The sequence below is a fragment of the Mytilus trossulus genome, chromosome 3, assembly GCF_036588685.1.
Source record: "Mytilus trossulus isolate FHL-02 chromosome 3, PNRI_Mtr1.1.1.hap1, whole genome shotgun sequence".
NCBI classification, from domain to species: domain Eukaryota; kingdom Metazoa; phylum Mollusca; class Bivalvia; order Mytilida; family Mytilidae; genus Mytilus; species Mytilus trossulus.
Genome location: NC_086375.1, coordinates 31,369,346 through 31,387,325, shown reverse-complemented (window position 1 = coordinate 31,387,325; position 17,980 = coordinate 31,369,346). Strand labels below are relative to the sequence as shown.

Here is a 17,980-nt window from a genome sequence, read left to right as displayed (position 1 = left end):
AATATTTTTAAAAATCTATCAGAATTTGTGAATGATATCTTCAAAAAAATGTATTCATGCAGCAATCATTTCACAACAGATATGTCATAATTTTTGTTCTGCTCATGTCAACATTTCTGCCTTTTCATTGGATGAGAGCAATCACATGTCATATTTTGGTACTATCCTAGTGTCAGTATATAGGTTATATTCATTCAACCATGACTCTGATTGTTGTGATATGTTAATGACCAATCATGATTGAACATGTGTATCATGAAACAACTAGAGGTTGTAAAAATTGAAAAAAGCATTTGAGGAAAAGGATATGATATTGAGGATTTCTAAAGTTTTAATAACTAACACAGAGTTCTAGTACTTGGTTCAATTTATGTTATTACAGAAAAAAATTTCATCAGCAGTCTACCTTTATCATTAGAACAAAAAAGAATTCAATGGGAAAGGGACTGTTTTGAAATTTTGACAAACAAGTATATACTTAAGCTTGTACTTAACGTTGTTTTGTTTAAGCAGCTGCTGATACATGTATGACAAAATTGTATTTCTAGAATGAGATTAATGAACACGTCATTTACTAAATCTGTTTGTGATATTTTTTGTGTACTAATTTCTTTTGTTTTTTTTTAAGTTCAAGCAGGAGATGTATTGAAATATTTTTCTGATACAATTTTTTTATCCTAAACATTCTAAACACACTATGATTTTATATACCCTATAAATTCAAAATTCTGTATTAACAGAAACAGAAATTCATAGTCGGTCCGGTGTTATTAAGTTGAGGAGTCTTCATCAGTATAATCTTGACCAATCCATAAGATTAGTTATTTGAAAATAATTTCAATCTGTTTTTATGATGTTTCTCATATTTTACATTTGTTAATGGTAGCTGCTACCCATCATAATTTATATTTACTATATTATTGTATACTTTTTGTAAGTTAATTTTTGTATGCAGTTTCAGATTTTAGATGTTGATTAATAAAGCTAATGTTATTTTTAATCAGTTTTTTCTTGTGCCAAAGGCTTTAGTTGTCTAGTGGTCTAAGTACTTCATGTACCGTTGTTACTCTCCTTTAAATACTGGTGTTGTGAGTTTGAACCCCATTCATGACAGGTGCACTTTTCTTCAATCTTAATTGATTCGGATTGCAAGTTTTCCTGTTAAAAGTTGGTTGTTCTTTTCTCCTATATTAACAAAAAGTGGCATTAACTAACAACAATCAACCAATCTTTGTACCACTTCAGCTACACTTCCAAAGACCTTGTTCAAAACTTTTAAGAAGACTAGTTGACTTATTGATTTTTGTAATTGAAAAACAGACCAAATCACACAAAAATTAACAATGAACCATGAAACAGGGGACAAGGTCATATTATACCTGCTAGACAGACATGTACATCCTACAGTTGTTATATACGCCAAATACAGTCACATTTTAATATGAGTACATTGTACATGTATTTAAAAAAAACCCAGATCAAAACACAAAAACTTTCCATTGACCAATGAACAATGGAAATTAGTTCAAGGTCAGATGATACCTGCCAGACAAACATGGGCACCTTTCTATCATTCCATACACTAAATATGGCCGATTTTTTGCTTGTAGTACTTGAAAAACAGCCTTAACGTAAAACACTTAATATTGACCAATAAATCATTAAAATGAGGCCAAGGTCACACAAAATCTGCCAGACTGACATGTACCCATTATAATCATTCCATACACCACAAATAGTTGACCTACTACTTATACATGTTGTAGTAATTAAGATATGGAACAAATTTTATGTCTTTAAACTTGATCACAGATCCATGCATATGAGAGGTGAACCCTGCCTAGCGGACATGTAGATGTTGTTAGAAACCCAAATACCAAATATGGTTATCCTAATGCTCATAAGTGAGTAAATTACATGACAAAAAAATATGATTGTATTAAATAGGTCATGGTCATTGGACATACGACACACAAAAACAATGCAACATAAGGTGTCTACATACAAGATGTAAAGCATCCCAGTCTTCCACTTTCTGAAATATAAAGCTATATACAAAACGTTTACGTCGCTGTCACAGGATAGTTCAGTCGATTCCAGTTATATTTGTCAGACTAATTTATGCAATTGTAAGACCTATGTTTTGCATACTGCAACTTTTGTCACAGATTAAACCCAGTTTGTGGCAATTTTACAGTCCATTCCTTGTTACAGAATAAATTTGATTACACTATTTTAACATTGAAGCAATTGTTGAAACCAGATTCATCATATAAAGACAATTGATGTTTTATAGTGTGTCTTTCTATGTTGTGATGTTATACTGTTGTATTAGAAAAGCGAGAAGGTTTGGTACCATTTAAATTTTTAATTAATCCTGCTGCAATTGTTTGTACCTGTCCTAAGTCAGGAATCTGATGTTCAGTGGTTGTTGTCTGTTTATGGGTTCACAAGTGTTTCTCGTTTTTATAAAGATAAAGACTGCTGGTTTTCGCATTTGAATGGTTTTACACTAGTATTTTGGGGGCTCTTTTTAACTTGCTGTTTGGTGTGAGCCAAGAAATTATGTTATATATTTAAAACCAAGTAACGCTTAGTCGGGTGGTTCTGTAAGGGGGGTGTAAAATCCTGACTATTGAAAAAAAACAAAAAAAACTTTGTGTTGAAGGACCTACATTGACCTATAAGGGTTTACTTCTATAAGTTGTTACATGAATGGAGAGTTGTCTCATAGGCACTCCTATCACATTTTCCTATATCTATCAAGGGCTATAAAGTAAAACTAAAAGTATGATAATGATTATTTTTATTTGTTGTGGAAACAAATGTCTCAAAAATATCAGATTCATCCATTGGATTTAATATTGTCATGGAAACATGTCTGTGTTTTGATGCAATACCTTGTTACTTGTTATCCAAATTTGCCATAATTAAATGATCTGTATGTTAAAGGTATTGGACCCAATATTTTCATGAAAGGATCTTGCATAATAAACTTTTAAAAATCTCTTAACTTTTTGCAATTAGATGAATATCAATATATGTAACAGTAGTGCTTACATCCAAACTTGATTTTTTCAGTAATTGTTAAACAAACTTGAATAGATCTATTCTTGTAACTATTTTCATGAAAAATTTGCATTCTGTAATATGGCCTTAAATAAGACTGTATCATCTCAAAGGTTTTATTAAAAGGAAAACATCATTTAGACTTAAATAGTTAAAAAAAATTAACAACTTTTTAAATGATAAAAAAATCCTTGATTTATAATTTGACATTTGAAAAAAAATCAAAATAACTGTGTAATAGAAATATATTTAGCAGAAATAAGGATAAAGTTAATTCCTGATATAAATGCTTACTCATTTAAACTTATCAAAACTACAAATCATTTGTGTTCTGGCCTCTCAGTCATAAAACTTTCAAGTTAGTTTTTAGTACTCGTACTCCAAATTTAACCAATCATAATGCTGGGTTTTTTGTGCTCCGAGCACTGAGAAAAGTTTTATGACTTCAAGCCCTGTTTGTTGAAAGTTATAAGGAATGTCAAGAAACGATACTACCACATACATGTAGAACAAATATCAGTATAAAGACAAAGTTTTTATACAGAAAATGGTGACCTAATTATAATCACAAAGTGCTTGACACTGATAATTCACACAAACATGCAACCTCCACAGCTCTACAAAATTTATCTGTGGTGTTATTATGCTAGTTATAATACAACAAATTATTCTGATAAATGCATGATATATTTTGCACAACATAAAAACAGTGTAGGTTATTAACAAGTAACAGTGAAACCTATCTAAAGTCGATTTCAGTTTAGGCAGTTGTCCAGTTTACTCATGGTTTCACTGTTCTTTGCATATTATAGATACTGACACATAACAATGTACCTGAACCTTATTTCTAGTAAATTGTATTTTTTGTCAAAAAAAAGTTTTTCTTAAATTTCATGGTTTCATCTTTTAAATTTGTTATTTTCAAAATTTTTATACACAAGTAATCTTATTTTTGAAATTTCTGACAACATCAATTTTACAAAAATTTATATTTGCCCAAATTTTAGAATACTAAAATGTTGACTTGAAAAAGTATAAATCAACAGCTGAGACAGCATTATGCTTGAGATAGTAAAAGCAAGTGGATATAGTAATTAGCAGTTATATAAAGTTCAAAAACTAATGATTTTTCAACAATTAAGGCAAACTGGAACTATGAATGAGAGTATACTTTAGATATAAAAGCATAATACAATGTGCATGTACTATGAAAGTATATTGTTCCTGTAAAACCAGCGTGAGAATGGAATTTTCATGAAAAATAAAATTTCAACTGTTACTTCAGTTCCTCCAAAAGTTGAAAGAATATTTTTCAGAATTCACATACAAATTGTGTTTGACTTCATACAAATTTACATTGACATGTTATAGCCTTTGACAGCATATTTTAGAATTTCCACTTCATTAAATAAATGAATTGCAAATACTGCTAAAAAAGTTAGTCATAAATTACTGCATAACATATTGAAAATTTCATCTTCAATGAATATTTAATTAGCTTTTAGTTTTTAAAATGTTGAAATTTTGTTTCATTGTAAATATGAGGTATGAGATTATACATGATCAAGTAATGTCATGTTCCTATTTAATTAAATGATATAAATGATCAATAAACTTATAAAATAATATATACATCTCATCATCAAAAAGCAATTTCATACAAATACACATTAGATTGAATTTAAAATCACTCTTGTTGGTTTTTTGGAGTTACTGGATCAAAGGAAAACCAAGTGACTACTTCTTGTGGAAATTTAGAAATAGCACTATATATGATTTATGACCCTGTTTTACAAATCTTATTTGTTGAAAAAAGCAGACGTTCAGAAAGACGCATTCAACATCAATGGTGTAAAATATGTAATAATACAAAACAAAGAGTGATTTATAATTCAATGAACTTAGTGTACTATAATTATAAATACAAAATTTTACATATAACTTGACAAAAACTCTACAAATGCTATGGATTCATTCATTTTCCTTGATTCCAAATTTCATGGATTGAAGAAAAATATAATGTAGTAATTTTCAGGATATTTGATTTTGTGGGTTTTTAAAAATCATTATTTAAATTACTGTAGTAAATTTGTATGTGTTGAACATTTGAATTCATGGTTCACCTATAACAAAGAAATTCTTGAAAACTGGTGTCCCAGAATTAATATTCAATCCGCAGTAACAAGCCTACCATATGGTCAAGCCAAAAAAGGTGTTTGTCTGATTTTTTTTTTATTATTAAGATAAATATTTCAATGCACATTTCAAAATGAATCCTATTTTGAATTAATTCTGGATAATAAAATGAAATTAATAAATTACCTCCATCCCCAGACTAATTCTGAGCTATAGAAAATCATTGCTATATGAAGAAAATCACTTCAAGACAAAATACAAACAAAATGTCTCCTATTCCTTGCACAAACCTCATAACATTTAATAAAAGTATACAAATACTCTACAAAAAAATGTGATATGACACAAAAAATATATATTAACAAGCACTCTTATAACAAAACATCTACAACAAATCACTCACTATTATTTTACATGTGGGAAACAGTTCATTTTTTGAATTTATACTCTTATTTTCAAAATTTTCTTGTGTAATCCTTTGTACAACAGGTAAAATACATAAGAATAATTAAGTTAAGCAAAATGCTTTAATTTGCAAAATGCATTATCAAAGTAAAATGTTAAGAGCATACAGCAAATGTACTTAACATTATTTTTTTCCCTATAAAATTCCAATAGAATGGATATAAATTAATAGCACTATTTAATAAAGCTATAATTTGAGAAAAAAATACATGGATACTTGAATTCTTTTATAAATAAAAAATCATTTAACTCTAAATTTCAAATACATGTATGTGGACATTTCATCATAGTAATTTCTTAATGAAAATGTACAAACAAATTACACTTGATATCAATATAATTTTATAACAAAAGACAAAATGGACTGTGACAAAAACAAATATGTATAGCATTGCTGAATTGTTAATTATACGATATAGGAAGATAGGAAGCCTTATTTGTCCAACAATGACAATTGTATTGTTGCTAGATTTCCTAAGATGGTCATATATGCACAAAAATAACATAATGTCATGAATGTATATCACTTTTGGAAGAGATAAGAATTATTTAGAAATTTAGAAACAATTATTGAAAGATAAATAAACCACATTTGATGTGTCGATTTTAAATTGCACAATACTAAAGGAAGTACATATATTCAGGAAATGGTTTAGAGAATTTGGAATTTAGAAATAAGGTCTCACTATGTTCAGTTAATCTGACATTTTTCTCACTCTGTTCAAGTACAATCTACAGATTTCTGAATTCACAGTAATAAGGGAATAATGCCATGGATTTGGACAAAGTTGGATCAAACATAGACACTTACAATTCACATCGTTAATTCATATCCTAGCAGAGCTAATAAACTAGAAAACCATTAAATTTCAAAACTGACAGATCTTTAGATGCATCACATAAATATCAATATACCGGTACCTATGTACTTGTATTAGCACATCACAACCAATTTCAAAAGCAGATATATGAGAACATCTAACTTTTCAGTGTTCTATATAATACTTTGAAGCAAGAATAAGTTAGCTATGTCTAAAAAAGACAACTACAATGGGAGATAACTCATCCGATAGCTATGTCTAAATAGACGACTACAAAGGGAGATAACTCATCCAAAGTAAAAAGAACAGTTATATAGGTTAGCATATACAAACAACATAAAATAATGAAAGACTACAAATGCTAACAGTCACAGATTCCTTTCTTCTGTCGCTGTTGTTCTCTTTGCTGTAGACGACGTAATGAACTATCACCATACTGTATACCTGATCCCATTCTCTCAGGGTCTAATTCACCTACAAAAAAGATAAAATTCTTATTTTAGAATTGACATTATAAATACAATATAGGTTGTTGATTCCAAGTTTATATTTTACATCATTAGAAATCATATAAGTATCACATTAGTATTAACACTTATTAAATTTAGAATGAAAATGGGGATTGTGTCAAAGAGACAACAACCAGACCATACATATTCTTTCCAACATAAAAAAAAAGATATTTTTATTGAAAAGAATTTACTTTTAGAATGTTGATCCATAACTCAACGTTAACTCCTGTACCCCTATTTTGACATTTTTATCTTTTATTTCTGTTTGTTTCGTTCACAGGTTATTGGCAATATAACGGAATTTTATGAGACTGTCATACAAGTGAGAGGTTTAATTAGCTATAAATCCATGTTTAATCCACCATTTTCTTCATAAGAAAATGTCTGTATGAAGTCAAGAATATGACAGTTATCATCCATTCTTTGATATGTTTGAACTTTTGTTTTTGCCATTTGATTAGGAACTTTCCGTTTTGACTGTTCCTCAGAGTTCAGTTTATTTTTTATTTCACTTTTTACTAAAATGCACAGATAACCAATGTGAAAAATATATGATTCAACTTTGACAGAAAAGCACACATGGAAAAATAATCTGTCAATTTCAGTTCATGACTGATAATTGTGCGTCTTAAAAAAAAAGAAAAAAAGAAAGATTATTTTAAGTTTTTCAGTCTACACTGAATTTCTAAGGTAGATGCTTAGGAAGACGAGTAACATTTTTTAGTGTTTATTATTTCTATTGTATATAACCTGATAACAGACCTGATTCAATCTTGGTCAAAATATTTCTTGCACACTTCAGAAATGTTTCTTCAATATTTTCTCCTGTCAATGCACTGGTCTCTAAAAACATCAGTTCTACAAAATAAGAAAAAATTATCATACAATATGTTTTGAAAAGATCACATGGTAAAAATGTACAACCAATAATAAATTTTATTTACATATGTATAGTGAGGTTGAAAGTAAGAAATATTGTAAAACAATTCTAAAGGATTAATTGTTTTTTAGTGAATTTGTTTGCTACCCTGAACTTATTATGAAAGATAGTATTTATATATGACCCTGCACTACTTGGGAAAGAAAGTATACATCTCCAAAACTCCACTTTTGTGAAAGATAGTATTTATATAATGACCCTGTTTTTATTGTAAAAAATAGAATTCATCCATGACCCTGCACTTATTGTTAACGACAGTATTCATCTGCCACCCTGCACTTATTGTAAAAGTTAGTACTCATCAGCACTACTGCACTTTTTGTGAATGAGAGTAGTCATCTGTAAACCTGCACTTATCATGAAAGATATCGGTCTGTGAACCTGCACTTATTGTAAAAGATAGTATTCATATGTGACTCAGGGTTCTCGCTAAGGATTTTTGAAGGCGAGTCCAGGGACTCGTCATTTTTGGCCATGGTGAGTCCAACAGCAAGAAGAATATATTTTATTGCAATATAATGTTAAATTAAACCCCATGGACTAACAGAGCAATGAAATGACATTAAATTCAGATTACTTCTTAAACTTTTGCTATAAAATGATGATATTTGTGTTAAACTGTGTTCAGTTTATACAAAATTTTACAATCTTGATGCATCTGTGGACTCACCAGTTTTGAAAATGGTGAGTCCAGACAGATTTTGATGAGTCTAGGACTCATGGACTCGCCTTAGCGAGAACCCTGTGACTCTGCACTTATTGTAAAACTTAGTACTCATCAGCAATACTGCACTTTTTGTGAAAGATAGTATTCATATGTGACTCTGCACTTATTGTAAAAGATAGTATTCATATGTGACTCTGCACTTATTGTAAAAGTTAGTATTCATCAGCAATACTGCACTTTTTGTGAAAGATAGTATTCATATGTGACTCTGCACTTATTGTAAAAGATAGTATTCATATGTGACTCTGCACTGATTGTAAAAGTTAGTATTCATCAGCAATACTGCACTTTTTGTGAATGATAGTATTCATATGTGACTCTGCACTTATTGTAAAACTTAGTACTCATCAGCAATACTGCACTTTTTGTGAAAGACAGTATTCATATGTGACTCTGCACTTATCGTAAAAGATAGTATTCATATGTGACTCTGCACTTATTGTAAAAGTTAGTATTCATCAGCAATACTGCACTTTTTGTGAAAGATAGTATTCAAATGTGACTCTGCACTTATTGTAAAAGATAGTATTCATATGTGACTCTGCACTTTTTGTGAAAGATAGTATTCATATGTGACCCTGCACTTATTGTAAAAAATAGTATTCATATGTGACTCTGCACTTATTGTAAAAGATAGTACTCATCAGCAATACTGCACTTTTTGTGAAAGACAGTATTCATATGTGACCTACACTTTTTGTGAAAGACAGTATTCATATGTGATCCTACACTTTTTGTGAAAGACAGTATTCATATGTGACCCTACACTTTTTGTGAAAGACAGTATTCATATGTGACCCTACACTTATTGTAAAAGATAGTATTCATATGTGACTCTGCACTTTTTGTGAAAGACAGTATTCATGTGTGACCCTGCACTTATTGTGAAAGATAGTATTCATCTGTGGCCCTGCACTTATTGTAAAAGATAAGTTTTTATATACGACCCTGCACTGATTTATATAAAATATAGTATTCATCTGTGACCCTGCACCTATTGTGAAAGATCATATGCATATGTGACCCTAAACTTATTAATTGTAAAAGATAGATTCAAATCATACCATTTTATTAATTGTAAAAGATAGATACAAATCATACCATTTTCTTGTGCAAATCTACTGGCCTCAAGAAATGTAACTTCTCTCTCAGCTTCCAGATCTTTTTTATTTCCTACAAGGATGATGACAATGTTAGGACTGGCCAGCGTCCTAGCATCTGTCAACCAGTTAGTTAAGGCATTGTAAGTCTCTCGACTGAAATAAATCAAAACTAACTTTCAAATTATCATGGCTAAAACAGTTTTTACAGGATTAATCATTTAAACAAACTTCCAAAAAAATTCAAACATCAAAGTTCATATTTCACTAGTACTATTAACACAGGAAAACACTTAAAATATGAAATAAATGTCACTTCAATTTTTCAACATTAGTATGTCAATAATTTCCTTATGCCACCTGTTTAATCAAAAGTTATCTTTCCGTTGTACTGACTAGAACTGTTTTTTTCAACTGCACTTTCATCTTTGAATCTTTTTCATCAAACTCATACATGTATGCAAATATTGGAGTTTCTTTATTATATAATATTCATACATTTTTTGGTCAAAGGTTAACCTTGCATTTTGAGTAAACAACACAGAAAATGTTACATTAGTACCTGCTGACTATTCCAATACTATTCTTACCTTGTGATATCATACACAAGAAGGGCACCTGCTGCACCTCTGTAATAACTTCTTGTTACAGATCTGAAATATAGCATTGGGAAATTAAATAAAGGTCAAATCATTCTTCAACATGAAACAAACAAAACCATCAAATTTCTTTTTTCTATTCTCAATTCTATATAAATTAAAGAACCTTAGTGAGCACGCTCACATACCCCACATTGTCATTGGAGAAATTAAATAAGTGAAAGAAAAAAAAACTGTATAAGAAAAATTAATTTCCTGCCAATATGCACATCTAAATAGTATGTCCTTATTATCTACAAAATTTCATGAAATTCTGTTGTGTGGTTTCAGAGGAGTTGAGATGACAAACTGTTGCAGAAGTACATTGAAGCAAATAAGTTCAAAGGGGCATCACTCCTAGAAAAAAAATTGAGTCACAATTTCCCGTCGATATGAACAACTACATAGTATATCCTTATTATCTGAAAAGGTTTCGTGAAATTCTGTTGTGTGGTTTGAGAGGAGTTACGATGACAAACTGTTGCAGTAGTACATTGAGGCAAATAAGTTCAAAGGGGTGTTACTCCTTAAAAAAAATTTGAATCGCAATTTCCCGTCAATATGCACAACTACATAGTATGTCCTCATTATCTGAAAAGGTTTCGTGAAATTCTGTTGTATGGTTTGAGAGGAGTTGTGATGACAAACTGTTGCAGTAGTACATTAAAGGAAATAAGTTCAAAGGGGCATAACTCCTAGAAAAAAAATTGAATTGCAATTTCCCGTAGATATGCACAACTACATAGTATCTCCTTATTATCTGAAAAGATTTCGTGAAATTCTGTTGTGTGGTTTGAGAGGAGTCGCAGGGACAAGAAACAGGACTGATGGGTCAAAAACATTATACCCTCCGCAACTCGTTGCGTGGGGTATAAAAATAATTATGACACTACATTCTGATAGTATCATACATCCTTAATTATCAAATATATTAATCAGTAATTGTTAACAGTTGTTAGAGCACTCTGTTTATAGTCTTCATATATTCACTTTACCATGTTTACACCCAAACTTTTGTTCAAGGTACTTTATTGTCATGGTTACCTACCTGAATCTTTCCTGACCAGCAGTGTCCCAGATCTGTAACTTCACTGATTTACCGCCAACATTTACCACTTTACTACCAAACTCTACTCCAATAGTGTGATTAGAATCTTGCTTAACTGCAAAATTTACATTTTTTTATCAGTATCATCAGTTTACAAATCAATTTGTTTGACACAGCTGAATTTTCTATAGCTTGAAGTCACTTTTTTTCATTTTTTTCACTTTTGTTGTTCTAATAATTTCAAAAGATATAAGAAACCCTGTTCACACCTTTTAACTATATTTGAAAAAAATTCTAATAGTAAAAAAATCTTTAGTAATGAGAAGAAATTTGTCTGTAAAATGAAAAACAATTTTGAAAAAATAACAGCAGATTTGTATGATATTTCAGTATATAAAATTACTGTAAAAGAGTTGTCAATCTCTTGTATCATATGTCTCTAGCTTTAGTACATTTATCATGTAAATTGCTTCATTACAATGTTAGCATGGTTAGTGTTGGCAGTTGTTATCATATACATGTATAGATCAACAGTTGTTATCATATACAAAATGTACATGTGTAGATCAGTTTATGTCTAAAATATTATACACTGGATTGTACATACATTGTATATATATATATATATATATATACAACTCGTCTAAACATCAACCCAACAATGTTAGATCTGTAAATTTGCTTTCGCAAATTTTTGGTTCTTCCCTCGCCGGGATTCGAACCCATGCTACTGTGATATCGTGACACCAAATCGCCTGCACTGCAGCCGTCCCGCTAGACCACACGACCACCTGGATATATATATATAAACGAGTCTAAATTGAAAACTACGTTCAAACCTATGACTGCGTTGGATATATTTGACCAGTGAAGTTTGCATTAAAATGAAGTTTGAAATCAAATAAGTATATTTTTACTTACATTTATTTTCTATAAACTGATGTAAAATACAAGATTTTCCTGTACCAGCACTCCCTATCACCAAGAATTTAAATAAGAAGTCTGAAAAATAAAATATAATGTTGGGTACACAGCAATTATTTACAGTTATTCTAAGTATGAAATACATGTATAAAGAACATGCATTTTTTATGAGCAGAAGCCAATTTGCTTGAATGTGTAAGCAGTATTTACTGGAGTAAGTCAGGAATGTCATTAGTGGTTGTTTCCAGTCTAATATTGATGTTTTTTGTCCTTAAGTGAAGTTGTTTTTGATGGCAGAAATTTAATACTGTGTTGAAATTATTTACAACTATATATTCTGAGCTGACTTCAAAGTTCAAGATTGACATAAAATATAAAGTATGCACAACCCACATCTCCTTTTAATCAAATTATTATCATGATTATTATATGTGTTATTGAGTTGCAGTTTCTCTGACCTGTATCCAACATTCTGTTCTAGACTGTTTAACATTTTAAATTTCAAAATTCATATACAATGTATATCACCTTGTTTATGACGTTGACAATGCGTTTCTATAGAGTTTTATTTATGACGTCAACTCCAAATTACAAAACGATGGTTCTTACCCTAAATACTTCATTTAAATCAGCTATAAGAGTTGCAGTATATAAAGAATAACCATACATTGTCTCAAAATATCAATGTTATTTGTACTCGGCTCGAAACAGGTAGAAATGCTTGGCATAGCCTCACTTTCTACCTGTTTCTAAGGCTTGTACAAATAACATTGATATTTCGAGGCAATGTATGGTTATTCTATATATATCTGGTGGATGCTAGGCCTTAAAACTTTCCAAGTAGCACGAATCCGGGTCCATGCACCCCCTTTCAAGTTCGCACCCACTCATGATCGTCCCCTTTCACTTTCGCACCCTACATGGTCCCGCCCAATTTAAATTTGTTTTGTGTTTTAATAACTATAGCTTTGTAATCAAGTTTTGGCAAGTGTATTCTTTTATTTGTTATCATTGTCTCAAAATAAAGTGAGACAGCATTTTTTTTTTGTGTGTTAAATAAATCTTAATCATGTTTTGGATAGTGTATAGTTAAAAAAAAAAATACTTTCTAAATAAAGTGGGATTCTGTCAACATTTTATTTTGTGTTGAATAACTCTTATTCATGTTTTGGTTAGTGTATTGCTATAGCTTTGTTTCATTCACTTGTTTCAAAATAAAATGAGATTCTGACTACGTTTTTTTATGTGTCATGTGTGTGTTGAATAAATTTTATCATGTTTTGGTTATAATCATGAAAATAGTGTATTTCAATATTTTATTGTTTCAGATCAAAGGGACCAAGCTGTTAAAAACAATTATCTTTTGTGTTTTTCATTTAATATATTAAATGTTTTACTTACACCAAAGCAATTAAAGGGAAACTTCGCAAAAAAATCAAAAATTGATATTATGTCCATTCTGTATAAAAATGCTCAAATTTATAAATATTAAAGTTTTATTCCGCTAGATAAGAGATCACCATCGATTTTAAATTTTGAGTATCAGTTCTTGGCCTTCCGCCATTTTGTTATCTTGTCCAAATAAAAATCCGATATGTCTATAAACCACAAAGAAACAAAACTACAGTAACCGATGTAGTCTTAATTACGTGTCGATATCTTGTCAATCGTACGGTTGTTTTATCTGACTAACTTACTTGATACGGACAATGTTCTTATTTTTTTAATAACCATATAGTCTGTTATTTTTAAACTGTTAATATTGGAATCGGTTAAAAAGTCAAAGTTCAAATCATAAATAAGTGTTCCGTGAAAATTGTTTTCGAAAATCTAATTCGTTCATAATTCTTTAAAGTAATATACTTTGTTCAAATAAATTAGGATCTTCGCTCCACTGATCACCCGCATGGCTTAAGGTATTACTCCCAAAGGTATTGTGAGGGGTGAAAGGTGACACGTCCAGGTATTCAAGCGATTTCCTGTCGGGCTTGCAAGTTCATGCATCGTTTCACTTCTGTAGGTATTGATCAGTGTACACGGCCGATAACTTATAACTGAACTATCAGGTGCATGTATAATATACATCTCTGTCTTCCGTGTCCGAAAGTGATATAATATACTAGTCATTACTTAACTCATCATGCTCATACGCTTGTTTATAATTGTATTATATGTCTCTGGGAAAATGTAATATTTACTCGTTGTCAATAGTAAAGGACATAGTTGATTAAAAAAATGTGCGCACTTGTCGACGTATCATTTATACGCCCGGATAGAAAGTTACGGAACTACAGCGCAATTTAAAATATATACATGTATACATTGAACATAAGAAAGAAACATACATTTTGTGCAAATTGGGGTAAAAGTTTTGTAAATAGACTAGTCCACGTATACTAACTATACAAATCCTTGCGTATACTAACAGTATGTAATCATCCAATTCGATAGACTATTGTATACCAAAAGAAGAAAAAGAAGAAGAGGACCAATTTGATTTAAATACAGGTCGATCTATAACTTGCTTTGGTTCATCGAAGTTATGAACATAGTAAAATCACAGATTTATATATCAATTAGATTGTTCTCGAATAAAGAAAGAAATTCGTCATCACCACAATTGTTCCGACATATGCAACTGGACGTACACTAATAATCCCCGAGGGATGTGAATATTTTCTAGGAAAGCTATTGAGTATTAAAGTTTCAAATCATTTTCGGGATTTATTTTCTTTCTTGATATTCAATGACAGCAAATTTAAAGAATAAACTGCTTTTCAGATATTTGTCCGCTTTAGGGCTATTCTTGCCAGTTGAACAGACTTATAATTACATTCAAAAATAGGGAAAGATGACATTAAATTCGTTGTCTTTTGTTTTTAAACATCTTTGGTCAAATAGTTATTAAGTATTATACGTTGTGAGACAAAGACTATTTTAATAAGGACGTCCCCGATTGTGATTAAATTTGGTTGACGTTTTTCACACTTGATAAAGAATATCTATTCGTAATTTTTCGATTCCATTCCAAGAAGACCTTAAATTTGCTGTCAATTTTTAAAAACTTCTCAAGTAGAAAAATATTTTTTCTTTATTCGTTCATATTATATTCCGCTTCGGTAGAGTTATCTTCAGTGAGTTCCAGTTATTAATTTATACGTGGCTTTTAAAAAGTCTAAATCTAAGTGTTCTCATTCATTTATTTGCCTAATAAAAAAAAAAAAAAAAATACTTTGGTAAAGCTATTTATAATTTCTTAAGTTCTCCTTTTTATTAGACATCAATCAAGGACAAAAGGTGTGAATCATTTCAATCGGACATTTGATTTTAGTTTCCCGTCTTTAACCGAAAATTGTGTATTTCTTAGTAAATTAACTTATTTGAATTAAAATAAATAATAGCACCAAACATAATTAAATTATTCCACGGCGATCAATTTTTATTTGTCACCAACTTGAATATATATTTTAAATATGTATATTGAATGCTCCCTTGTCTTATAATTCACTGATCCGAATAGACAGTCACACCTGGCAAGATGTGCCCGAGAGGCGTGGTTAAATACCGAAGTGCAAATAACAATTTACCTTTCAACAAGCCATCTACGAGTATTGCCACAGAACCGTGAATACACACATCGTATCAACCAAGTCATAGCAGAGATAGTAAAAGGTCAATAAGAGTACACCAACATATTGTCTTTACAGATTATTGTACTTTACTTTGTTCACCTTATCAGTCCGAAAATAAATTAATTAAAAATAAATTTAAAACTTTTTGTGTTGTCTACAAAAATAATTCGAATATATACGTTTAACATAGAAAATTTATCTCATGAATATGTACAATTGAACGTCTGTGCGTTTTATCTTCTTATTATCGGATGGTTATTTAGATAAAGCGTAAGTCATCGGCGCGCTTACGATTACGTTAAAATATGATTAAAAACTTAAGACTTTTAATGATTGTGTTTTAAATCCCGGCATGCAAAAACCAGGAGAAAACGTCACGACCTACAGGAAGTAGTTAATATTTTTTCATTAAATATTGAATTTCTCCTTTATTACTGCACATATAGCAATAAAACTTTGTGAATATATATATTATGTCATAATGAACATATTTAAACCATAAGTGAAAAATCGTGAATTTTCCCTTTAATAACAACAATCATGATTTTCCAATTATTCAACTGGAATTGGGCGTGAACGTGTAGAGTGCGAACAGACCTTGAGTGTGAACGTGCGAGGTGTGAACGTGTAGGGTGCAAAAGTGTATTGGGCGCGAACGAACCTGATACCAAGCAGCACAGCTAAGTCTGTACACAGAGTAGTTTTTGAGGTGAAAATACGGCCTTATTTGTCCATTTGTTATGATGAACCTTAAGGGTCTAACTCCTATTGGAACCATTCATATATATATATTCTCAATAGAAAAGAAGAATAACATGATTGATGCACTAAATGGACCATAACAAGAAAATGATGTAACCTGTAGTGTAGGACAAAAAAAGTTAATCAATAAAAAGACAATATGCCATAACATGCCTTGGTAGTATAATTTTACAATTCTATGCCTAATTCTTTGATGTCATATTCTAAAAAAAGATCTAAATAATGTCACTGTCAAAAAAGTGTGATGACAGACGACGAGCCAAACAAGTAGACAGGATGTTTCACTTCCGCGCAGAAAAATGAGTGAACTACGAAATTCACGACTCCTAGGCAGCTGTATTTACAGCATTCAAACACCATTCAATTACCGTATGATTCAGACATTTCCAAACTACGACTTGACGCATTAAATTGACCTGGTAAGGCTTAAAAAAGATTCTATTTTCAGTGTTGACAGCTGATATCAAATCTCGTTCAATTTTTTTACGAGACTATGACTAAAGGTTGGAACAAGTACGGAAAGAAACTGATTAATATCCGAAATAGAACCCTTTTTACCCAGTATTATTTTAAAAGGATCATTGTATTGATGGGGTTTACAGAATAGAGAATAAAGGAAGAAATATAAATGATAAATACTACTAGCATGAAAAAAAAATCCTAAATACAGAAATGAAGGGACCTCCATCCAGCGCCTATGATTGATCTGACCTGGGAACAGTATATCTAACGGTATATGTCCATGATATGTTCCTGATCTGACATCAATTAAGCTTCAAATGCTAATCTTTTAAAAAGGGTAATTTAGCTGTCAAATTCAGTGGCGGATCCAGATATTGTCATAAGTGGGGGCCCATCACTGACTGCCTAAGATGGGCCCCGCTCCGGTCATGCTTCAGTGATTCCCTTTATAATCAACCATTTTTTTTCTCAGAAAAGGGGACCGGGCTCCCTGCCCCCAAAATGCGCCTCTGAAATTTATCATAGACCCTCATCATCAGCATTAAGTGTGTATTTTAGTCTAGACGCCATATCTGATTAACTATTGAGATTACCCCGGAAGACTATCGGTCTGTCGTTTATATACATGTAATCCATATGAATACAAATAGTTGCAATTAAATATCATCTAGGTCTGTTTGATTTAATATTGTAGGTTAAAAATACTTGTATGAGAACTAGTTTTTGTGGATCGAACCAAACAAT

At 30.7% G+C, this 17,980-nt stretch overlaps 1 protein-coding gene across 1 annotated transcript; it reads right to left on the bottom strand.

Moving 5' to 3' along the window:
* Positions 1-2,789: 2,789 nt before the first annotated feature.
* On the bottom strand, positions 2,790-17,281 carry LOC134711237 (ras-related protein Rab-4B). The gene is made up of 7 exons (XM_063571720.1): positions 17,143-17,281; positions 12,378-12,458; positions 11,457-11,571; positions 10,361-10,423; positions 9,772-9,926; positions 7,766-7,861; positions 2,790-6,965 (listed from the first exon to the last, which is right to left on the bottom strand). The coding sequence occupies exons 1-7, from the start codon at positions 17,156-17,158 to the stop codon at positions 6,853-6,855; spliced, it is 639 nt and encodes a 212-aa protein (XP_063427790.1). The 5' UTR covers positions 17,159-17,281; the 3' UTR covers positions 2,790-6,852.
* Between the last annotated feature and the right edge of the window lie 699 nt (positions 17,282-17,980).

Bases quoted from the DNA above. Each gene is read 5' to 3' on its own strand.
- LOC134711237 (XM_063571720.1), bottom strand. The intron at 10,424-11,456 runs GTAGGTAACCAT...GCTATATTTCAG, and splicing joins GCTGGTCAGGAAAGATTCAG to ATCTGTAACAAGAAGTTATT. The intron at 9,927-10,360 runs GTAAGAATAGTA...GATTTATTTCAG, and splicing joins CTTGTGTATGATATCACAAG to TCGAGAGACTTACAATGCCT.